Here is a 26,052-nt window from a genome sequence, read left to right on the forward strand (position 1 = left end):
AGGCACTCCCTGAGCATGCGTGTAACAAACTCTGGCATGTTCATCATTAGAATGTGAATAAAGAATTAAATGACATTTAAAAACGTAATTAGCCGTTTTTTCTACACAGATAGGACACTTAATGCATATTAAAATGTCAGCAAGTGATTGAGAAAGACCGTCTTGATGGATATGGTGTTTTTAAATCAAGTAATTTGCCTTCGTGTGGTGCAATTTAAATATCATTGAAGCTCAAGAGTGTAATTTAACTTAAGAGTGAAACACAACATAAAATCAAAGGACAGCAGGAAAAATGGCATAACATATACAGTGCATTCATAAAGTATTCAGACCCCTTAATGTTTTCCAAATTTTTATTTATTTTTTTGCACCCTTATGCTAAAATGGTTTAAATTATTTATTTTTTTCCCCACATCATCTAATGACAAAGCAAAAACCACATTTTTGGTAACTTGGCAAACTTATTAAAAAGAAAAAAACTTAAATACCACATTGACATAAGTATTCAGACCCCTAACACAGTACTTACTTGAAGCACTTTTGGCAGCGATTACAGCCTCAAGTCTTTTTGGGTATAATGAGGCAAGCTTTGCATACCACGATTTGGGGATTTTGTGCTATTCTTTCTGCAGATCCTATCAAGCTCTGTCAGGTGGGATGGACACCATCAGTGGACAGCCATTTTCAGGTCTCTCCAGAGATGTTTGATTGGGTTCAAGTCTGGGCTTTGGCTGGGTCACTCAAGGACATTGACCGAGTTGTCCCTAAGCCACTCTTGCATTGTCTTGGCTGTGTGCTTAGGATCATTGTCCTGTTGGAAGATGAACCTAGGCCCGGTCTGAGGTCCTGAGTGCTCTGGACTGGGTTTTCATTAAGGATATCTCTGTATTTTGCTGCGTTCAGCTTTCCTTCAACCCTGACCAGTCCACCAGTCCCTGCCACTGAAAAACACCCCCAGAGCATCCAGCACCATGCTTCACCGTTGGGAAGGTATTGCGCAGGTGATGAGTGGTGCCTGATTTCCTCCAGACATGACGCTTGGAATTGAGGCCAAACAGTTCAATTTCATCAGACCAGAGAATCTTGCTTCTCACAGTCTGAGTTGTTTAGGTGCTTTTTTGCAAATTCCAAGAGGGCTTTCATGTGTCTTGCATAGAGGAGAGGCTTCCGTGTGGCCACTCTACGATAAAACCCAGATAGGTGGCGTGTTGCAGTGATAGTTGTCCTTCTGCAAGTTTCTCCCATCTCCACACATGATCTCTGGAGCTCAACAGAGTGACCATCGGGTTTTTGGTCACCTCTCTTACCAAGGCCCTTCTCCCCCAATTGTTTAGTTTGGCAGGGCGGCCAGCTCTAGGAGTCCAAGTTGTTCCAGACTTCTTCCATTTCAGAATTATCGTGGCCACTGTGCTCTTGAGAACCTTCAATGCAGCCAAATATTTTTGTAGCCTTCTCCAGATTTGTGCATCGACACAATCCTGTCTCTGAGCTCTGCAGGCAGTTCCTTTGACCTCATGGCTTGGTTTTTGCTCTGATATGCATTTTCAGCTGTGAGACCTTATGCAGTTGAAGTCAGAAGTTTACATACACTTAGGTTGAATTCATTAAAACTCATCTTTAACCACTCCACAGATTTAATATTAGTAAACTATAGTTTTGGCAAGTCGTTTAGGACATCTATAGATTGCTTCACTTTTAATTGACTATATCACAATTCCAGTGGGTCAGAAGTTTACATACACTAAGTTAACTGTGCATTTAAGCAGCTTGGAAAATTCCAGAAAATGATGTCAAGCCTTTAGACAATTAGCCAATTAGCTTCTGACAGGAGGTGTACCTGTGGATGTATTTTAAGGCCTACCTTCAAATTCAGTGACTCTTTGCTTGACATGATGGGAAAATGAAAAGAAATCAGCCAAGACCTCAGAAACAAAAATGTGGACCTCCACAAGTCTGGTTCATCCTTGGGAGCAATTTCCAAATGCCTGAAGGTACCACGTTCATCTGTACAAACAATAATACGCAAGTGTAAACACCATGGGACCACGCAGCCATCATTCCGCTCAGGAAGGAGACGCATTCTTTCTCCTAGAGATGAATGGAGTTTGGTGTAAAAAGTGCAAATCAATCCCAGAACAACAGCAAAGGACCTTGTGAAGATGCTGGAGGAAACAGGCAGACAAGTATCTATATCCACAGTAAAACAAGTCCTATATCGACATAACCTGAAAGACTGCTCAGCAAGGAAGAAGCTACTGCTCCAAAACCACCATAAAAAAGCCAGACTACAGTTTGCACATGCACATGGGGACAAAGATCTTTTTGGAGAAATGTCCTCTGGTCTGATGAAACAAAAATTTTACTGTTTGGCCATAATGACCATCGTTATGTTTGGAGGAAAAAGGGTGAGGCTTGCAAGCCAAAGAACACCATCCCAAACGTGAAGCATGGGGGTGGCAGCATCATGTTGTCGGGATGCTTTGCTGCAGGAGGGACTGGTGCACTTCACAAAATAGATAGCATCATGAAGAAGGAAAATTATGTGGATATATTGAAGCAGCATCTCAAGACATCAGCCACAAAGTTAAAGCTTGTCGCAAATGGGTCTTTCAAATGGACAATGACCCCAAGCATACCTCCAAAGTTGTGGCAAAATGGCTTAAGGACAACAAAGTCAAGGTATTGGAGTGGCCATCACAAAGCCCTGACCTCAATCCGATAGAAAATTTGTGGGCACAACTGAAAAAGTGTGCGAGCAAGGAGGCCTACAAACCTGACTCAGTTACATCAGTTCTGTCTGGAGGAATGGGCCAAAATTCCAGCTACTTATTGTGAGAAGCTTGTGGAAGGCTACCCAAAATGTTTGACCCAAGTTAAACAATTTAAAGGCAATGTGACCAAATACTAACAAAGTGTATGTAAACTTCTGACCCACTGGGAATGTGATGAAAGAAATAAAAGCTGAAACAAATAATTCTCTCTACTTTTATTCTGACATTTCACATTTTTAAAATAAAGTAGTGATCCTAACTGACCTAAGACAGGGAATGTTTTCTACATTTAAATGTATTTGTCTAAATGTATGTAAACTTCTGACTTCAACTGTATAGACAGGTGTGTGCCTTTCCAAATCATGTCCAATCAATTGAACTTGTCACAGATGGACTCCAATCAAAGTGTAGAAACATCTCAAAGATGACCCAGAGAAATGGGATGCACCTGAGCTAAATTTCAATTGTCATAGCAAAGAGTCTGAATACTTATGTCAATGTGATATTTCAGTTTTTTTCTTTTTAATAAATTTGCAAAGCTATCAAAAATCTGTAGTAATTTCTAACTACTAATTACATCTACTTTGTAATTAGATTAATGTACTATTCTATACTTACCCTGTCTGAAAAGTAATTCAATTACTCATAACTAATTACTTTTCTAAAACCCACATCAACTTTGACCAGATGGACAATAAAAGGATAGGCATCAAATTATTCTTTTAATTCTTTCAAATAAATCCTATAACATCTAATAAATTATTCTTGAACTGTTCTTAAACTGTTACTAAATGGTTAATAAAAATATGTAACTTAAAATCAATCACTCTCTATATAACTTTTTCCCCAAGTAAGTAGGGTAAGATGGATTTTTCAATGGAAAATAGTGATCTGTGACATTCTATTGTGTTGAATATTAAAAGTGTTTATGTCTATTTGTTAATGGGGGATCTGTGGACACAGAAAAGTATTTATATTTATGGAGTAAAAATATAGTTTTTATTTTGAAGTGGCAAGGTTAAGTTAAATCCATCAGTCCTGCACTAGACTCGAAAGAAACAGCAAGAATTAAGTGCTGCAGCAGTCAATGACGTCCATCTAGTGCGTGATTACATCAGAAAACAATTGAAACAGTGTAGACGTGAACAAAAACACATTCAGTGTGAACAGCCCTTGCGATCTCTGAAACATGTATATCTATGTTGCTGTGTCAAGTGCTTTAGTAGGTACTTCGGATCTGCATTCGTCTTCTTATCTGCATTTGTCACAAACTCATAGGAATGGGGATATTTCCATTTCGTAAAAAAGCCATTGGTATCTTCCGACATCTTTTCACTTGAGCAATTTCTCAACATAGTGGCTCAAGCTCACGCACGCAGGCATATTGCTAATGCATTTAAAGGGGCCACGTTGAGTAAGAAAACAAATGTTGTCATTAGACATTAATTTCACATTTTCAATTCAATATTGTTTTATATAGAATTGTTTAAAGTCTATACAGTATGTAAAACAAGTACATCATAAGTAACTGTAATTACATTTTTAAACAATTAAGAGTAATCCCTTACTTCACTTTTACACCCAACACTGGCTGCAACAAAACAAAATGTGAAAAAAATGAAGGGGTCTGTATACATTATGAATGCATTGTATATAAGGTAAGAAGAGATGATGTCTATAATTAATATAGATTTCCATTGACTTGCATTCGCATTTTGATACAGTTGAGAAATATAGAAACTGCACTGTCTGTGCGAGCAGACCATTTACTGTACATAAACCTATCTTGGTGTCTTTTAATGTGCATATTTTATTATGTGTACTCCAAACGAATCACTGTACCCAACTGCTGAGCCTATAATTTTATCTTAAAAAAGAACTGATTGCATTAACTAGAAAACATATGACTCGCAATTCAAAGTTTCAAACAATAAAACGGCTATTTATGCTGGAAATCAAGTGCGCAAATGACAAATGTTGAGTTAATGTAAAAATCACATTAAATCTGACCTGGCTGTTCACACTGAAGGCACATTGGAAATAAATCTGATACGTATCCATTTTTTTCCCCACATATGAAGGTGGTCCAGATCGGATGCGGTGTCACATGTGAGTGAAAACAATCAGATTTGGGCCACTTTCAGCTGCGGTGTGAATGAAGACAATAATCCATCGTAAATAATCCATCCTCGTAAAATGAGGCGAGGCTTAACAAGTCTTCTACGAGGCATACCTAGCAGCACAGTCGTAGGCCAGAACATCGGTTTCGGCCAGTAGGTCTCCATCTGTCTCATGGTCTCCTCCATCAGGGCCCAGCTCAAACAGCTGCAAAGTCAAACGCAGACGTCAAACACAAATTCACAAACAAACATGAGAATGAAAAGGGCTTAGTGTGAAAACTAAGTAGACACTCAGATAGCATCTGACCTTGATCTTTGCCGTGTACTCCCCTCGGCCACCAAAAAGACCCAAACCCCCTAATAAGATGTCAGCATCAGCACAAAAGCGGATGGCCTCGACAGAGTGTGCAGAGTAACCCCAGCCGCCTCCATGACCTGCAAACACAAATTGAGCAAAACGTCAATCATACACAACCTCACATGTTCAGCACGGTTGTAATAGCTGTATCACAAGAATACATGTGTTTTTGTACGATCTTACTCTCAAAGCGGTTGACCACACTGTAGTCCTCTTTGGAGTAGACCTTCATCACAGCCTGGGTGTCTTCCTCAGCACTGGCCACGCCCATCTTCAGCTCTTGCATAGCAGCCAGTGTGTCAAGACAACCTGCACACAGAGCAAAGCATTTAAATTATCCAATCACAACTGAGACCTTATGAGTCTGTTCCATCCTAACTGAAATGGAGCCTCATAAGAGAGAGATTTAAGAATGCTCTAGATAAGCGGAAGCTCCGCCCATCATTTAAACAGCACTCCTCGCGCAGCGCATGGGAGAATCGACTCGACTCGCAACCCATTTCAAAAAGTGATACTCTAATGAGCATGAATACGCAAACCACACAAACATTTTAGGTAAAAATTTAAATTTTCAATCATATTCAATTATTTTTATTAATAATGAATGTGTGGATTATATCAAATGAATGGATTATAAGTATATTTATAATGGAAATTTATCTTGCAAAGATAAATCTTAAGGGGGTAGGGCTGCACGATTATGACAAAAAATCATAGTTGTCAATTATTTCCCTTGATATTGTACACATGATTAATAATTTCGATTAACAGAATTTACATTAAATTCCTTTATTGTGTGGGGAAAATTACAATCAATATTTTTTATGTAAGCTACACCTCCAAAAACAAGCATAAAACTTTGTTCCTTAATTATCACTGTTATATCGTTTTTTTTTTTTTTTGGAATGCCCAATACCCAATGCGCTCTAAGTCCTCGTGGTGGTGTAGTAACTTGCCTCAATATGGGTGGCGGAGGACAAATTTCAGTTGCCTCCACGTCTGAGACAGTCAATCCGTGCATTTTATCACGTGGCTTGTTGAGCGCCTTACCACGGAGACATAGCGCATGTGGAGGCTTCACGCTATTCTCCGCGGCATCCACGCACAACTCACCACGTGCCCCACCAAGAGCGAGAACCACATTATAGCGACCATGAGGAGGTTACCTCATGTGACTCTACCCACCCTAGCAACCGGGCCAATATGGTTGCTTAGGAGACCTGGCTGGAGTCACTCAGCACGCCCTGGATTCGAACTCATGACCCCAGGTGTGGTAGTCAGCGTCAAAACTCTCTGAGCCTCCCAGGCCCCCTATCACTGTTATATCGTTATATTATAATGGGAAGTTCTAGTTTTGTAGCACCATTACTGATAGGCTTATGTACTCAACGAACAATTCTGTGATTGGTTACAATTAGGGATGTGCACGTGCAATCGAGTAATAGTGTTCTCGTTCTGTACCAGCTACTAGAGTATTAAAAACAAAATAAAAATTGCAAATTAAAAACTTTCCGCATTTCCCTGCTGTGAGCATTGCAGAGTTACACGGTTTTCCCTCTGAATCTCTCACCAAATATCTCAGTTACAACTGAGTCAACTGGGGCCGCTGTGGATGTGTGTAGTTGAGGTGTTGAATGAGAAAAGAAGAAATATCATGGTGTTTGTGCTTTTAAAGCAAAGCCAAGTTATATTACAAGGTAATACTTGTAATATTTTGGTTCTTATTGAATTCTACTCAATTTGTATTGGGTTCTTGTTGGTGTCATGCAAACCACAGACGAGGATCTAATTTTATGGTGGAAAAACTGCGAAGCGAAATCAGAAGCTGATCAGACCAATATGTATGTGTGCATGAACAGTAACAATTCACTGTTAATTTTGAGTTGGGCATGACAAAAGTAATGACTTGTGAGCAGTGAGCAAGTTAAGAACCTCAATCGATTCAGTAAGTGCAGAAAACGTATTTCAATACAAACGAATGACTCATATGAGTTTGAGAGTTATTTGTTAGTCTCTTCGTCTGAATAATTAAAAAGAACTGGCTCGGAGTCATTTGTTCAGGTCATTTGTACATGAATCGGACTACAGTTGTTGCACTGTGTGTTGTGGTTCAAAAGAGTGCCCGTTAAGGTGCAGTGAGTGACAGTCATAGGATGATGTTGTACCCAGGATGTGCAGAGCTCCATGGGAACGGGTAGTGGTGGCATGAGAGCCCGAGGGAAGAGCCAGCTCAGGACTGAGGATGCTGCAGAGGGCCTGGATGTCTGAGGCAGGGGGCACACGGGCATCTGCAATCACTGCGTTATAGCAACACATCTCACGTGTAGCTGGTAGGAACCTGGAAGACAAGACAGCTTGTTAAGAACCGTTATGCTCGATTAGGCCTTTAAAACTGATCAATGAACACACACAAATATTATTACCATATTATCCTTTTGTGTTTGGAAGAAAGAGAATACAGGATCGGAAAGACATGAGGGTGAGTAATTGATGATTACTTTTATTTTTGAGTGAACTATTCCTTAAATACTCTTTTGTGACTCTTGAACAAACGTAGACCACTGGAAGCATTTCATTGACCACAAGAAAATGTGTACATTGTTTTAAGGCATGAACAAGAATCTAATGGCATGCTGACTCCATGAGCCTCACCTCCAGATGACATCATACACAGGGTCCAAACAGAGGCCGAAGCCCTGCAGATCCTCCTGCTCTGAGTCATTGAAGGTGCGGCAGCTCCCATCCAGTTTGTTGATCAGAAGGCATTTGAAGGGAGGCGGATCTGATACAGATGTGGGAACCAAACCTAGAGAACAGAAAGGGTGTCAACAGTCAAAGGAAACGATAAGACACACACAGGACAGCTTTACGCAAAGACCTTGTCAAGCATGAGAAAGTACCAATTATGTGTTTGCTGGCAAAAATCTCAGATGTGGCCAGGACGTGGGAGTTGATGAGCGCCTCGTCGATTCTAAGGAAGGTCTGATCTCCACTGGCTCCGATCCAAGTGGCCTTGCGGCCGTACTTGGCACCAATGTTGGGCATTGGAGAGGGTTTGGCGTTCCAGTAGGGCATGTCTAGAATGGGTCGCCCTAACTGCCCTTTCTGTTGAGTTAAAGAAAAGTTATATCTTCAGGTTCTCAACCAAAGGCCAATGTATAAAAAATCTGAAGTAGTTTGGTTTTAGGGGGAAAATAGCTAACTCACCGAGAAACTCCCAAAGGTGAAGACTTGCCCATCCATGAGAAGCACTGCAGTGTGGTTACTGCCTGCTGTCACCTGAGTACTAGGGCTGGGCAGAGCCTGAACCAGAGTGGGAGACCCCCTGGGTGCAGAGCAAAACCAAATGATCCATATATTAGCAAATAGATGTCAACCGATAGTGGAATTTGCCAATACCGATAACTAAGCAGTGGGGGAAAGCCGATAACAGATTAATCGGCCGATAGTTTTTCAAATGTATTACTGAAAGTTAAACAAAATTCATAGTCTTTCCTTACTGTGACAGGCACAGTCATAAATGCAACGAGTCTAAAATTAATAAAATACCAGATGCAGTTTATTGTGCAACCAAAATCCCAATAATAAACAAGCCCGAAATACAGCAGGACTGTTATTTTGAAAAGGCTACCATCTAATACAAACACATAAGGGAAATAGAACATTCACTCTGACTTAGAATCATCTACAATTTATTACAATAGAAACACTATAAAGTAAACATTGTAATAAGGGCTACTAAATACTGTATAAGCAGTAATTCATCAACAGTTAATTATCAGAGATTTGGTAATAAAACAGACATTTTCCCTTTTCAAAATCAACATGAACATTAACTTGTGATTAACATATATCTAGTCTCTTTGGAGCACTCATTTTTATAACCTCATAAAAAGGAATAATAATAATTAAAAAAAGCTATCAGCAACTAATGGCTTTGATTTTTGCCAGTAACCATTAGTTTCAAAAAGCAACTGTGCCGATATATCAGTCTACCTCTATTAGCAAAAGAGTGATTACGTTTTTTTAAGCTTACATTAAAGCTGTAAACTTTTGATGTAAACACTGGAAAGAGCACTCACAAAGATACTAGCTGATGAAATATTTTAGAGCTGATCATAACTAGAAAAATACAGTATATATTAACTATAGAAATTTACAAGACTTTGAAATCACAATTATCAAATTCCCTGATATTTCTTGGTTTTCTATGAGCAAGGAAGCCCTCTGTTTATAACAAACCGTAGGGTTGGCAGGGATCGACATTATGCATTGTGATGTGCTTGTCCTTCAGAAAAGTAAATTGGTCATTCACTTGTCCGAGTAAAAAAAGTTACTTGTCCGGAGAGAAAAAAGGACATTTCAGTTACATGCTCAAGTAGTAACATGTCAAAGTTTCTGTTGAATATTTTCTAAAATTATGACAGATGCCTAACCTAATAGTATTATACCTAAGCAATCAACTCGATTCTCCATGATAGAAATGTAAACTGCACTGGGTAGAGGAGGATGCTATTATCAAATGTTAGTTACATTATATTGTGCACAGTAGTCAAATAAAGAAAAGCTTCCGTTGCCATAATTTACAGCAAGGTTGCTCACAGATCTATGGAATAAAATCTTCTTTTTCATCATGTTATTGCAGCAAGATTTACCATGCACAATATACTGTACTGTATACATTGTCACAATACCAAAATGTCAGTAGTCTGTAGTGAAATTTTATGATTTGTAATACCAGCTTCAATACCGCAACAAATAACTAATTAGTTAATTATGTAAGAATTGTTTAAGTTCTCAAGTAACTATTCAAGTTTTTAACAGCAGTATCAAGAATTCAAGTAAACATACAGAAAGAATTCGACATTAAACTATTACTTGTGTTCCCTTTATGATTATAATACATCAATACTTTTATACTAAAGTTTGTTTTCTACTACCAAAGTTATCCAGTCAAGAGCAGTGAGTTTTCTCGTTTTCTTGTTATGGATGTTTGATTAATATTAAGGACACACAAGACAGCAGTAGGTCTATTAGGTTATATTTACACGTACAAGTCCGACATTTTTATAGAAATCTGCTTTTCCCCCCACTGTTTACGTTCATTTTAGACATAACTCTCTGTGTTTACATGACCACATCACCAAGATGGCATTTTGGACAAACTTTGAAATGTATTTGACCATGTATGCGTTTTTCTACATGTTCAGCGCACACAAATAAGCCGCCTGTCAGTCAAACAGCGCGCAGCTACTAGATCACTAGCGAATGATAAAATGACGTGCTCTGGATTATTTTCAACAGCAGAATAAGAATATAAACTTTGAAATAAGTGACACAGGCCTAGTCTATATCACAAATATAGCCGGTTATTTTTTCATTATTGACGTTATATTCAGGCTACTTGTCCGGTCCGGCAAGTAAGATGCTCTTTCTCTTGCCCCCTCAAAAATGCACTTTAGCGTTAATGTCGAGCCCTGGTTGGGAAAAAATACTGAAAACAAATGGTTCAGCTCTGTTAACAAATTTTGAAATGAACCTGAATCAGTACTAGAATGGTTTAATTACATACATAATTACATAGGTAACTCTATTACCTCGAATTAACATCTCCATGTCCGAGTTGTCCATGCTGTCCATAACCAAAGGTGTAAACATCTCCATTCTCCATTAATACCACTGCAAAGAGAGGTTTCCCATTACAAACAGTCAGACAGTATTTCAATTTATACTTGTCATATCTAAAAAAACAGGAGCATCAAATATTGATCCAAAATAAGGCTAGGAACATGAACTATGGTCTCCTGTCAAGTTATTTAGGTCAGAAGTGATTTTCACTCACCTGAGTGGTGGAAGCCACAGCTGACCTGCACGGCTCGCAGCTCACAGTCAAAGCGCATGGCCCCTGGAGGATAGGTAGTGATCTTACTGGCATCTTTGTCCCCGCGTTCACTGCTGCCATCTGTAACACAGAACGGAGGGTGAGTCTGTGCAGATGGACGGGAAAAGGCAGACAAGGACAGAGAGAAGAGATGCATGTCTCTAGGTAGTGAGTGAAGCCAAAGCCTGTTAACCACCTGAGAAGAGAAATGAGATGGTGCCTCAGAGGAAAGAAAAAAATGAAATACTGCACTTCAAAAAATCTTTAAACAAGACACATTTACTTGTGAAGCAAAAAGACTAGGTATAAGACAAGTCTTGTTTCCAGAGAAATAAAAATGCTTTCTATCATTTTAACAAATAAAATTATGGTTTCTGGTCTGCTGTGATTCCCTACTTTAGAAACATTCCCACAATAAAGGATGCTTATAGGGAACAGAAGTGAAGAAATGTGGACAAAATGAAATTTTCAAGTGTAAAAGTAGACTGGGAAAGATGCGCGACTGAGGATTTAGAGAGAAGAGAAAAAAAAAAGAGAACCCGAGTGCAATCCAGTGGAATAATTCTTGAAATAGTGTTCATTGAATCAAGCGACCAGATTGCAAGACCTCTCACAATGCGATAAAAGAAGAGCAAGAGAAAGAGAAAAGCCCAGGTTTATGTTCTTGTAATATGAATGATACATTAACAATACCAATATTGTGCATGACTTTAGTTCTTCAAATCTTTATTCACCTCAATAGTCTATGTTTTCTCTAGTCCAGGTTGTTACAGACTTCAACTCGATAATAATAATGCAGCGGGCCTAAATTATTAAGCTTTACAACCCAGTCTGTCAAAGTGATTGATTATTTGTAAAACAACCTTTGACTTGGAGATGATTTACATGGGAAGTTAATTCCCTCTCCTTAAACGTTTTCTCTCTCAGGGGTTAATAAAAGAGATTTGTCATTGATTTGTGGCACAAACCCAATGAGGGAACACATGATAAGTGAGCTTGATTCACTCCACATGAATTAAAATGGAGGAGAACAGCAAATGCTCTGCCACACAGCTCAAAACATGCCTGAGGTAGCAGTGTGCGCACTGCCAAATAAAGGTTTGGACTGAATTTCTTTCCTGTGATCTTAAAAACAGTTTGATCTAAAAATGTATGCTTCATAGGACATACATGATATAAAAAGACAAATATAAATTGTGCCGGTGAGAAAGAGATCAATATTCAAGTCCTTTGTTACTATAAATTCTCCTCCCAGCCCAGTAGGTGGCAATATGCATAAAGAATGCATATCAAAAGAAGAATGTGGAAGTGAAAGTGAAAGTGGAGATTTATAGTAAAAAGGACTTAAATGTTGATCTGTTTCTCACCCACACCTATCATATCGCTTCAGAAGACATGGATTTAACCACTGGAGTCGCACAGGTTTACTTATATGCTGTGTTTATATGCTTTTTGGAAATGCAATGTTTTGGCCACCATTGACTTGCATTGTATGGACCTACAGAGCTGAAATATTCTTCTAAATATTCTACAGAAGAAAGTAAGTCACATCTGGGATGGCATGAGGGTGAATAAATGATGAGAATTTAAATTTTTGGGTGAACTATCCCTTTAACTATTATTCTAAAATGTGGAAAATAGTAATAATAAAGAATAAGTAGGTGTCTACAACTTTTGACTGGTAGTGCAAGTATACAGCCATACATCTTCCCAATTAGACTTCTGAAGGCACAAATATAGATATCTAAATACAGCCACAAGCGACTATTGTCGGGGGCCAAGCACATATGGCAAGATGACCAAAAGAATCAAATTTGACAGAAAAGATCCTGTGCTATTGGCGTGACATTTCACCTGCTTTGAGCAGAGTTGCAAAAATAGGATTTTCTTAAGTTATAGCACCCCCTAGCATAAAAAATGAACAAAACTCGGCATGTTACCTCAGAGTGTTCTCTTGTCCATGTGTAAACATTTTGTTGCGTTTGAAAATTGCACTCACAAGATACAGGCTAATTAGTCATTACACGCCCAAAACATATTTGCTTATATCTTTGGAACGATTCGACGCATCAAAATTATTTTGATAACTTTTTGTCAGAAGGGTCTGTAGATGATATACAGTGTTGGGTGTAATGCATTACTATGTAATTAATTACTGTAACTTTTTCACTGAAAAAGTAAGGGATTACTCTACATTTTTCAGTAATTTAGTTACTTCTACTGTATAGAATATAGAACAATTCTATATAAAACAATAGTGAATTTAAAATAGAAATTTAAAGTCTAATGTTAAAATATATGTTTTCCAGTTAAACACTGCCCCCTTAAATTCTTTGGCCAGTTCATGGAATAATTTATTTGTTTTTATATGATTTGAAGAAATTAAAAGAACAATTTCATGTATATCCTTGTATTTTTTATCTAGTCGAGGTTGACAAGGGTTTTAGAAAGTAATTAGTAATAAGTAATGCAATTACTTTTCAGACAGAGTAATTAGTACAGTAATCTAATTACACTGTAGATGTAATTAGTAGTTAGCAATTAATTACTTTTTTAGAGTAACTTACCCAACACTGATGATATATACTAAGTTCCGTGAGAATCAGGCAAATGGCCTAGGACGAGATCATAAAAGTAGGTTTTTCGAATAAATTGAAACTGTAAAAAAAATAAATAAATTTCTGAACAAAAAGCACGCAGAACACCAGAACCCCCACCGCCCAAATAAACTGAAGTTTACTGGAATAGAAAGGACCATCTATCACAGAGATCACATATATAAATGTTTTGTTCCAAACTGCATTTAGACTGTGCATAATATGCACAGTTTTACCATTAGCTATGTAGTAGATATTAAAATGAATCTTCAATTATTTGTGTTTTTTATAAGCATATGAATATAAAGATAATTTCACCATTATTTGATATCCTAAAAGTGTAGTAAAATATTTTATTTTGTACTATTAATTTATTTACTTTTCTTTATTTTTACAATGTATTTCATGTTCATATTAATTAAAAAATTTAGTTCATTCAGTGTGGAACTTTTATTTTGAAAAATTATGTTGACAACAGATGTACAAAAGTGCTTGTCGTAGCCATTCGCTTTTTGCTTTGGTTTTGCTGGTTGTCAGTCCACGCTGAATTCAGACTGTTCACGGGACAATACAGTAATAGAAACCCACACAGATCCGCAGCATATTTTAAATGGAACAATACAAATATTATTTTAAAAAGAGGATATCTGGAGCAGATACAAAGTATCATTTCACCTCAGGCTGCGCGTGCTTCTTCCCTCTCTCACTCGCGGCGCGCGCAGGAAAATGTCCTCTCGCTAGACAAGCAAACTCAGAAAAGTAGCTATGAAATCACTTCGGTGATGGTGCAGGAATCGGCTTTCCAAATGTTTAAAAGTCCCTATGGATGTTTTTACATTTGAGACTTCTTTAAATCTGTGCGTGCTTGTATGTTATTTTTCCGCTGTGCTGGCTTTTTCAAGTGCAGGATAGCAGCCTCAGGTGAGTCAAGTCCCGTCTTTCACCGGACCATGTCGACGTGTTAATTTAGCTATCAAATAATTTATGCTTTTGAGTAAGTAGCCTAGAAAATTACTGTTTTAGGCTAGTTATGACATTTTTTTTTAAATCTGTTGATTAAGAAGGCTATTTTCAACAAGGTACCGACTGCTTAATGGATTAAACTATCTTTTATTCTGTGTGAACATCATTTTTAGGACACATTAGGTTTATTGTAGGCTACATCACAGGCCTATTTTTTTCTGTCCTATAGCTATTTTTTTTTAACATCGTAACTGTTATTGGTTAACGTTTTTACTGAACAGCTGTCATATCAGATCAATGGCTAATGCACAACTGCATGTCATGAAATACACAACTTTTCAGCGCACATTTTTTCTCTCCCGTAAATTATTTTCAACAATTTCCTGACTGTTTCAATATGTTAAGTAAATTTTACGTGGTGAATTCCATTTAGAACAGGCTATTATGGTTGCTCTATTGGTCCTGCACTATTCATTTAATTGTTTTCAATAATTATGCCTGTTAAATATTCACTAACGTTGATTCAGTGAATGTGTGTCATGTTCTATATTTAATGTACAATCATCATAATGCAAAGCAAGCACATCGCAGATAAATGCCCCTCTTCAGCGGAATTTAGTGTCGGATTTGGAATAGGTTAAGTATTTTAAATGGGTCGCATAAACACATTTTTTTGTTTTCTGAAGGTTGGTTTCTTTTTAGACTTGTCGACTTCAAAATTTTCGTTTAAACGTCAGTGAAATTAGTCGTTCTGTACATCCCTAATAAAAACATCACCCATGTCTCCCGAACCGCTGTCTCATTATTATTTTCAACTGTTTTTCCCTGTTGTGCAAATTAGTGCAATTACGTACACAAGCTCGTCTTTCATGCTGTTTGTTGAAATATTACGAATAAACTCTCCCGTTACTATGCCTACACAAGTGAGTTTGTGAATTCATTTAGGATGGTTTCATTAGGAGCCTGTAAACTGGTCAAGTTCATGGGGTGGAAAAGGAGGAATCGGGGAACGGTCAACTTTAACTCAAAAGATATCTTACATTTTTATAATCAACAAAAAAACAGGCTTCTTAGCACACTCATGAAACACAGGTGCAACAGGTGTGTGCGGGGCTCTCCTTTCGCTGGTGGTTCGCTCTTAAACCTCGTCAACTCTCACTGTAATGACAAACAGCTGTTAGACACAATCATTGCCAGGTGATGATCTTCACCAATCTCATCGCCTGATATCACTCTCCATTCACAAACCGCCGCTCAACCACACCCCACCACCTCAGAGTCGAATGATGTGTGGTTGATACACACAATCTACAATCGCAATATTAACATATTAAATTGTATTCGGGGAAGAAGCAACAACTATGAACTTCCTTTGGCCATATGGATGCAAACAGTTTTGAATGACGACGCAGAGAGCCCAACTCAAATATTACGTAGGTTCGTGGAGTGCCACATTTTCTGGTGTCTTGTTAACCAGTATCGTTTGAATGTGCTGATTTAAAGGCTTTTACCAACTTAACAACGTGTAAATTCGCAGGCTATTAATATCACCAAAGCATATTATTACAGGGCGCTTTATAGTAGATAAAACAACCTATATTTTTTACCAGTGCAGGAACGTGCACACCGTAAAAGTATAAATAACATTTGTGACATGACAAGGAACTAAAATTACTGAAGCTCTGGTAATTGACAAATAAGAACAACAGAAGCTATTCTTCCAAAGGAGAAATTAAGAAAAAAAGCTTTTAATTTATTAATTTATCTGATTTACAAGGAGTGGCTGAAAGGCAGAATATAACTGTCTGTCTTTGAAGACATTTCTTGTCGTGTGGCTCTCTCTGGTAGACAAACAGTAAAACAGCCTGTTTTATCTCCATATTTCTTATAGCTTAAAAAAATGCAGTTTTATAAATAGCTATTTCTTTTTATAGCTCTAGCCAAATGTATGTAATTTTGCATGTGGCCTCAGAATGTTCCTTTTCCCATGTTTTTGTTTGTTTATTTTTTTCAGTTTTGCTAACTTTGAAAATTGTCCTAACAAGATACAGGCCAATTAGTTATAATGGACCACAGCCCAAAACTTATTTGATTATATCTTCAGAACGATTTGAAATATCAAAATTCTTTTGACAACTTTTTGTCTGGAGGGTCTGTAGATGATGTATAAAAAATGTTGTGCGAATCGGAAAAAAAACAGCCTAGGACGAGTTTGAAAAAGTAGGTTTTCAAAACAATATTTGTGATAATAAAGTTTCTTGCAGGGATGGAAATCCTTGTGGCCATATCATTGGGGGCACTGGTGGATTCAGAGAAGCCACCAATTTGTATTGTAGCCTATACGGTTCCAGAGTTATGAGAAAAAATGCGAATTAGCTAATTATACTGCCACCATATGGCCGACTGTCACAACATTTTATATGTGGCTTCGAGTTGACACCCTGCTTGTGTATAGTAATTTCCAAAACCCTCAGCCATTCCCAATACGAGTTATAAGGTGCTGAAATATGATTGGCCATTGGCAGCCATTTTTGTTAATTTGTCATTTGAATCGATTTAAGAATATGTTAGCATTTGAATCAAAGAAGATGCTAATTTAATTTGAACTTTGTCGCTCAAACGAATGTAAAGTTATGACAGTTTTTTAGTTGTAGCACCCCCTAGGGGTGAAATTGTACGAAACTTTGCTGACGTCTTCTAAATGTCCTGTTGACTGTGTGTACCGAGTTTGGTTATTTTGGAGTTTGCATTGTGTAGATATTGATCAATTACTCAAATCGCATTAAACCGAAGGAATTGTATCATTAATATCTTCGGAACTATTTGACGTATCAAAATTCTTTTGACAACTTTTTGTCAGGGGGGGTCTGTAGATGATTGCTTGCTGATCAGACAAAAAAAATTCAAAATGGTGGGAAAAACATTATAGATGGAAATTAAATTGGAGATATACATTTTGTAAGGCTTGACTCAAGGAATCAGAGGACATTTTTTTGATTCTAGCCATTATGGATGCAGAAATATGAGCCAAAACGTAAAAGTGTTTATTACAGCGCCACCTAGGGTCAGATGGGTGAGTGTTTGTGTGCCTGAGTAGTGGGGGGGGGGGATGGGTTGGGAGCATCCTGCCAAATTTGGTGTCTCCACGACTTAGGGTCTCTGACACACAGACACTTTTAGGGCAGAAAAAAAAAGAAGAAAATCAGTACAATTGCAATAGGGTTCCAGCAGCTTCACTGCTTGGACCCCTAATAATGTAAAGAGTAGAACGGAGAGTTCCATGTACCACTGGATTGGCTGGATTGGCCGCACATGAAGACACTTTCAGATGGAAACTTTCAGCAAGAAGTCAGGCCTCTCTGTGAGGATATTATTTAAATGTTTCTAAATATAACTACAAGGCATAGTGTTCTATTTATAATGACCATGCATTGGGATTTATTTTAGGCCCTTCTGAAAACTATGCTTGACTCAAACTGTCAACTTTAAAGTCAGTTTGAGATGTGATTAAAAAAAAAATTAAAAAATGACACCTGGTGCTATTTTAAGCAAGAATACCATACATGGCCACTGTTTTGCCCAGAATAATTAATGTGATGCCTGACTATCCTCTTGTCCCAATCTAACTGTGAAGGATGAGCGATTCTACATACTGTCAAAATAAGGACGTTTAACAGTTCTCACAAAAAACATGCATTTGTGCCTATAATGTTTTTAGAAAAGAAAGTGAACACTATTTGTGGAAAGAGACTAGTTAAGAGGTAAGACCAAGAGTAAGTTTTTTTTTTTTTTTTTTTTTCACAATTGAGACAGAGGAAGAGAGGGAGATAGACACTGTGAGAATATTTACTGTGTCCAGAGAAACTAGAAGAGTTGACAGGACAGAGTTTGCGGAAGGAAGGGAGAGAGAGGGGCATTATGCAGACCGCAGTACCTTTGAGTTTCTCCTGCATTAGCTTAAAGGCCTGAAGGGGTCTTAGTCTGGCTAGCACTTGCTCACGCTGGTTCATAAAAAGGGGACCGGGGAAAACAAGGGGGCCTGAGGGGGGAGAGAGAAACCTTCACATGCATGGGGCAAAGTATCTCACAAATGGAAAATAAAACATGGTATATAACACATGGTTCATTATGAAAACACAAGCGAGAAGGGAACATCCACAAGCAGCCCACTCCCAGAGGAAACCAGCACATGTGAGGGTGGGGGTATTATTTAGAAGCTCCATCCTTGAACCCAGAGGAAAGGAATAATAATGGAGAATGCATGACGTGCTCGTAATCAAGGTTGTATATGATAGAAAGTGAACTGGAGAATAGTCAATGACAACAGGTGTCTGAATGTGAAATCCTGCCTAATGCAAGCAGTGTTCAACTGCATTCTAACATCAGATTATGGTCAAAAATGTTGTGACCTGACTTAACAACATGATAAGGGCTGGGCAATATAGATAAAAAAGAATAAATCTTTATATATTTCAGCATTTTGACAATATTTGATATATGCGTCTCTCGATATTTATGTATTTACTTTAAAATGGCTTAAACCGAGGGTTTTTCTTCAATCAGAGGAACCAGTTTTTCACTTAAACATTCTCAATTTGTTTAATGCCAGAACTAAAACACAGTAAAAATCTAGAAAAAGGGTTCCCACACCTTTTGACCAATTAATTTCCATGACTTTATTCATGACTGTTCCAGTCATATTGCGTAAGGATTTTTAGAAATCTTTTAATAGAGAATTGGCCAAGAAAAACTATAAAAAAAAATTTAAATAAAATAACAATTCACAATAGAAATTTCCATAACTTATTAGGTTTTTGTTAATTTTCATGACTTTTTCATGAAAAAAAAAATTACGGTACGAGTAATTTACAATGTTTTCCACACTGTTTTTCACTAAGTTAAAAAAAAAAAAAGAAAACACATAATTCATTATTTTAAATTAAATGCACCAATATAACAAAACATAGCAAAAACAAAAACAAAAAAACATGGCAAATAATACGTAAAGACTTCCGGAAACATTTTTGACTGATAATAAAAACAAACTGTTGAATCAGAATTTTGAATTGATTCATTGGCAGTTTGAGCTGAACTGGCTACATAAGTTTTAATGAGAGACGCTATTAATAACATCATTATAAAACATGTTATAACACTATTATAACAACATGGTGCAAAGCAGAGCATCTAAAAACCCTTAACCATGGTAAAATTGCTGTAACACACGGACTTGTGTTGATTATAGCTTTTATAAAACAGTGTCAACAGCAAAATTATGTTCAATGATGAAGAAGCTAATGTTTAATAAACAATAAAATTGTAGTCACATGACACCACGCGAGGAGCAGACGTGTAAACGGCGAGCTAGTTTTTAATTATTTTTATGTCATAAACTGGTGAGATTTGATACACCCTTCTACATATCTGTTCTTTGAAGTCAACATGGCAAAGAATTCAAAATTCTCGGGCTCTGGAGATATTAAGAGACACTTACGTGCTCAAGCTGATACCTAAGACAGGCCCACAGACCAGGGACTCAGTTCGGACGGTGCGGCAGGAGAAATGCTGCCGAAAGTTGTTAGAGGATCGACTTAGAGGATCTTGCTGTAATACGTCGATCGATTACTGCGATGGAAACAAAATTATCTGAGTTGGTTACAAGAATTGGGGACGTCGAGATGGATCGATTATCTGAAGTCATCGGAGAAGGAACCCGCTAGCGACCAAGATAGACTTGGATAGGATTTGGAGAATCGTAATCGGCAAAACAACGTCCGAATTATTGGAATTCCTGAGCATGAAGGCAGAGATATGATGAAATTCCTAGACGAGCTCTTCCAGAGTCTGCTCGACATAGGCCATAAGCTGGAAATCGAGCGAGCTCACAGAGTCCCGGATCGCAGATCCGCTGAGGGATACAGGCACTGATCAATTCTGGCTAAATTTCTGAGATCATCCGATAAAGATCTCGTGTTGCGCAAGGCGAGGAACAATGGAAAGCTTTCTTGGAAGAATCACAGCATTTTCTTGTTCCCAGACTTTACAAATTTGACAAGAGAGAAACGTGATCGATTCAAGGAATGCAAGAAACTCTCACATCCATGGACGGTCGCTTTTGCACTGATGTTTCCGGCCAAACCGAGAATAGATACAAAGGATGGCCGCAAAATATTGACATGCCCACAGCAAGCATTGTATTTCATAGAGACAATGGGGTGAGTAAGCCCCATTAGATTCTGAGATAACGTTGGAGGAGCTTGGCGAGGTAATCAAGGCCTTGCCTACAGCAAGGCTCCGGGGGCAGATGGCTTTGCCGCTGAGTTTTTTAGATCTTATGCGACAGAACTGGCTCCAATTTTGTTAAAAGTTTATACAGAATCATTAAAGAATGGAAAACTTCCGCCAAACATGACACAAGCCCGGATCAGTCTGATTCTTAAAAAGGACAAAAATCCAAGCAAGTGTAAGAGTTACTGTCCAATTTCCCTGATCCAGCTAACCGATTAAGTAAAGTTAGGACATCTCTTATACATAGAGGGGTTTATTCAGGTGGGGTTTATTCAGAGTCGCAGCTCTTCTAATAACATCAGACGTCTAATTAATATCATGTGGTCAGTGGTGAATAAGCAGACTCCGGTCACTGCCATCTCACTTGACGCTGAAAAGGCGTTTGATATGGTAGAATGGGATTATCTTTTTAAGATTTTGGAAATATACGGGTTTGGGAAGACTTTTATTGTATGGATTAAGTTACTTTATAGACACCCGGTAACAGCGGTACAGATTATTTTACTCTGGACAGGGGCACCCGGCAGGGTTGCCCTCTTTCCCCATTATTGTTCTGTCTTGCCCTGGAAACATTAGCAGCCGCGATAAGAAGGGAAGATGATTTTCCAGGGGTGACGGCGGGAGGTATGGCACATAAACTTTTGCTTCATGCAGATTATATTTTATTATTCATCTCCGACCCCACTAGATCTATGCCTTGCCTCCACAGAATTATTCATTCCTTTTCTAAGTTCTAAGGATACAGAGTTAATTGGTCTAAATCCGAAGCTTTGGCTCTGACAGCATACTGCCCAGTAACGGCTTTTCAGCCGGGTGCTTTCCAGTGGCCCAAACAGGGCATTAAGTATTTGGGCATTTTATTCCCAGCAAATTTGTGTGATTTAGTTAGAGTTCATTTTGACCTTTTAATAAAAAGGTTTTCGAGCGATGTGGACAGGTGGGCTTCATTATATTTATCTATGATTGGGAAGGTTAATGTTTTTAAAATGAATTGTATTCCAAAATTCAACTACCTGCTACAATCTCTCCCTGTAGATGTCCCCCTCTTATTTCAAGCAATTTGATAGCATAGCGAAGTCCTTCATTTGGAATGGTAAACGTCCCAGATTACATTTCAGTAAGTTACACAGGCCGGTTGACAAAAATGGGCTAGTCCTACCCAAGATTTTGTTTTATTATTATGCGTTCAGTCTCAGACATTTGGCTCATTGGTCGCTTCCATCTGAGAGAGCCCCTCCCTGGTTTGGTATTGAACAGGCAGTTCTTGCCCCTATTTCACCATTGCAAAGCCTTTCTATTAAACTAACCAGAGAAGTTAAGTCACACCCCGTTATCTCGTATTTGCACGCGGTATGGACAAAAGTGTCCAGAGTGTTTAACTCGGACATTTATTTAAATGTTGCCTCAAGCATTAGGCTAAACCCAAAATTATGTATTAATAAGTCCCCTTTCTGCTGGTCAGAATGGATTGTGAGGGAGGTTAATAAGCTTGGTGACCTATATGAGAGTGGAGTGTTGAGATTGTTTGAAAATATGGTCCAGCATTTGAGGATTCCCAGATCTCAGTTCTTTAGGTATTTACAGCTGCGCCACCTGCTATGTACTATTTTTGGGAGTAGCATACACCCCCCTAAAGGGGCAGATACTCTAGAAGTGGTGATTACTGCTTTTGGAAAAGGCCATGAGGCATCAGTGTATTACTCCCTGTTAATTCCGAGCCTGGGGGACGGACCTTCAACTTATCTCAACAGAGTATGGGAGAAAGATTTAAACTTGGTATTGGAGGAGGGAGTGTGGGCTAAGATTCTTAAAAACGTCAAGTCTACATCTAGAGATGCAAGGGTGCGTCTGATGCAATTTAAGATTTTGCATCGATTACATTGGACACCCTCTAGAGTGTATAGACTTGGTCTTAAAGACACACCCACCTGCTAGCGATGCAATTCAGAAGACGGGGGGACACAACCCATGTTTTTTGGGGATATGTTAAGATACAAGAATTTTGGTTGAGTGTTCAGAGATTTATGTGTGACGTATTGGACACACAATTTTCATTTTGCCCCAGACTCTGCATCTTAGGTGATGGGGTGGTAATTTTTGGGGATAGCCACTTAAAAAGTTGGGTTCTAACCGGAGTTATGGTTGGCAGACAAATTATTCTTAGGGGGTGGAAGACAACTGGGGCACCCTCGTTTCGGGAGAGGTGCGTGGAGGAGGGCGGGGTGGCAACATTCGAGGAGGCGATTTTTAATTTTTAGTTTGATGTGATTTTTTTAGTTTAAAAAAATATATACATATTATTTTGATGTTATAATTGTAAGTGACCACTGTAGTGTGTGTTTGTGTCGGGGGGGGGGGGGGTGTTCAGGGGGAGGGGTTTCATTTATATAACTGATTCCATATTTTATGTTGTGTTTATCTGTCTTGTGGATGGAATCAATAAAAAATGTTAATAACAAAAACTAAACATTAAAATGTATCATTAATTATAATCAGTATAAACAATTCCTCCACCAGATATATATTTTATTAACCAAACTGTAGGACTTTGCTGTTGCCATAAAAATCATGAATATATTATGAATATTCAAAATATCACCCAGCCCTAGTAAAAGCCCTAGTTCAGGTAGTAAATTATGTGAAGATTTGGAGAACTGCATCATAGTGCTGTAACAACACGTCAGAGTTCGTAGTAGGAGGTGTTTGTGTTTGTGAATTTGGGCTCATGCTGGCCTCCTACCTCGACCCTCTTCCAGCCGGTGTCGGCGGTTGATGCGCTGTCTCTTCTCCTCCTGTCGAATCTGGATGTGCTCCTCTATATTGACGCCTGGAGGGGGAGGGACAGGCACAGCTAAAACAACACAGGTCCAGCATAGATGGGGACAAAGGAGGAGACAAACGAGAGACAACACAGGCAGATGAATGATGAGAATGAAAGGCAATGCAAGAAAGTGATAGACAAAGACCAGAGAGATGATCACAACAATGCAGATAGTACTGCTGTACTAGGCAAATACACAAACACAACATTGCCAAAGCAGCCAGTGACTGATGATCTCAATTAGGGCTGGGCCTGGGCGGAATGACAGTATATAGCATGCAACCACAGAAACCGGTAGAGATTCTGCTATACTGCGGTAGATTAATTGCATGGTCAAACTCCTGGACTTTGATTTATAAATATGTAATTTAAAGATTCACTCGCAAGTGCTTGTGAACATGGAACATTATTTGGGATCAATGGTGTGACTTTTGACACCAGATCTAAAATCATGAACTTAAATAATAGGTCTAAAATCAAATAAAAATCTTTCGTAATGCATTTTATGTTATTATACACAAATTATGATTTGACACAGCAATAAAAAAAAAAATCATGACAAGCGCCAATCTGGTAAAACAGCAAGTTTTTAATTATTTGTGAGTTGAAGAACATTACATTTTAAGATAGTTTTAAAACTTAAAATTGGACAGGTTCTGTGAGACAATTGTATTAAAACAACTAAAACAAGTTAAGTAAAAAGGTGCGGTAAAAGTTTATTTTGGACCTTGTAAATAGACATTCTGCCGAAAAACAAAAGACATTCAAAAATAAATCAGAAAACATTATGACTATTTCCAAAAGCAATTAAAGTGTGTTAGGTTGACAGGGCGTTACACTGCAGTTGCCAGTGTGTCCTGGGAGGTTACTGGGGTTAATAGACCATTGCAAGGCTATTGCAAGGGTGTTCTGGGTGGTTGTTGGCCAAAGTCAAAAGTGGCCACTAAATACTACTCAGGTCCCTCCTTCAATGTAAGTCTATGGGATTTTGCTACCCATTAAAAATAAATAAATATATATATTGCAAATAATTAAAAAAAAATTTGTGCGCACACATTGTTTGTGATCCATCATGCTCTAAATGCTAAATGAGGCCAAGAAGAACTACCTATAATTTGTAAAGAACTGTCCAAAATACATTATTCAAATCGGCATTTCCACTTTGTTATTTAATATATAAACCAGCTTTTTGTTGAATTTCCAGCTGAAATAACCATATCATGATATATATCATTACCGTTTTAAAAATGTATCAGACCACACTATATATTTTTGGTCATAATGCCCATCCCTATTCAACATATTTCATGCATGCAGACAAAAAGGTTCAACATATGAGACGAAAATGGCCTGCAGACAGGATAGTGATTTAATTGGATGGCTATGGAGCTGTAGTAAATGTGATAGGATGACAGTAGATTATTACCTAGGAGCAGGTCCAGAGGTATCATTTCCTTTACAGCATCAAAGATTCCTCTCTGTCTGGCCTCTTGACCATCCAGCTCTCGGGCACAAGCCTTACAGCAGCCACACGATGAACAGCCTGACTCGCCAGAGCCACAGCCACAAATCCTGCACAGCAAATACACACAGAACACCCAAAGGCACAATTATTATATTTGGATTAGAACTATTATTGATGCAATGGCTTTGGTTCTCTTTTTAATTAACAGATATAAAAGAATATATAAATGATTGGAACGCTAACTACAGTGCCACAGCTTCAATTGAATATTTGTTTTTAAATGAGAAAATATTCTTATTTGGATGTTTACATTGGTTGCTTACAGAACTACTTTGCATATTCCTTCATTCACAGAATGTATTTTCATTCAGAAATATATTTTATTTAATGTCTAAAGAGTGTGTCTTTCAATTCATTTGACATACATTGGTTACTTTCATGGCTTTATGTTAACTAAATTAGAAAATGGATAAAGCATGGTGGTGTCTGGGGGGGGGGGGGGGGGGGTGGCTGGGGGCAGTTTTAAATTGCATTTGCAAATTTGATGGCAATTGCAAACAACAAACCATTTGGTTATGTCATATAGTTTCTCACCTTGGCTAATTTCCTTAGCTTTTTATTTTTATGACTATTTTCCTCTGCAACGTTTTGCTGCCGAAGTTAAATGTGTCCAGTGTTTAAATACAACTTGACATCACATAAGCCTGGTGTCCATCTCCTCCAAAATACGGCAATGGAAGGCTGTTTCAATGATGTTGGCTAATTCTGAAGTGAGAAGCTTCTCAATG

General features: G+C 38.1%; 1 protein-coding gene across 3 annotated transcripts in view; it reads right to left on the reverse strand.

Annotated features, from left to right (window-relative positions):
- LOC127447813 (E3 ubiquitin-protein ligase MYCBP2-like) overlaps positions 1-26,052 on the reverse strand; it is a 203,718-nt gene that overhangs the window by 114,050 nt on the left and 63,616 nt on the right. For 2 of the 3 annotated variants that reach the window (XM_051709885.1, XM_051709883.1), the window contains exons 16-27: positions 25,226-25,371; positions 23,719-23,805; positions 18,625-18,729; positions 11,092-11,211; positions 10,847-10,928; positions 8,457-8,574; positions 8,150-8,354; positions 7,902-8,055; positions 7,415-7,587; positions 5,433-5,558; positions 5,199-5,326; positions 5,005-5,096 (exon numbers count right to left, since the gene is read on the reverse strand). In XM_051709885.1, the coding sequence (XP_051565845.1) occupies positions 5,005-5,096; positions 5,199-5,326; positions 5,433-5,558; positions 7,415-7,587; positions 7,902-8,055; positions 8,150-8,354; positions 8,457-8,574; positions 10,847-10,928; positions 11,092-11,211; positions 18,625-18,729; positions 23,719-23,805; positions 25,226-25,371 (1,536 nt within the window). Of the gene's footprint in view, positions 1-5,004; positions 5,097-5,198; positions 5,327-5,432; positions 5,559-7,414; positions 7,588-7,901; positions 8,056-8,149; positions 8,355-8,456; positions 8,575-10,846; positions 10,929-11,091; positions 11,212-18,624; positions 18,730-23,718; positions 23,830-25,225; positions 25,372-26,052 lie in introns of all 3 variants that reach the window. The other variant, XM_051709884.1, reaches the window with a different exon arrangement.

This window comes from Myxocyprinus asiaticus, chromosome 11 (genome assembly GCF_019703515.2).
Source record: "Myxocyprinus asiaticus isolate MX2 ecotype Aquarium Trade chromosome 11, UBuf_Myxa_2, whole genome shotgun sequence".
Taxonomy (NCBI): Eukaryota; Metazoa; Chordata; class Actinopteri; order Cypriniformes; family Catostomidae; genus Myxocyprinus; species Myxocyprinus asiaticus.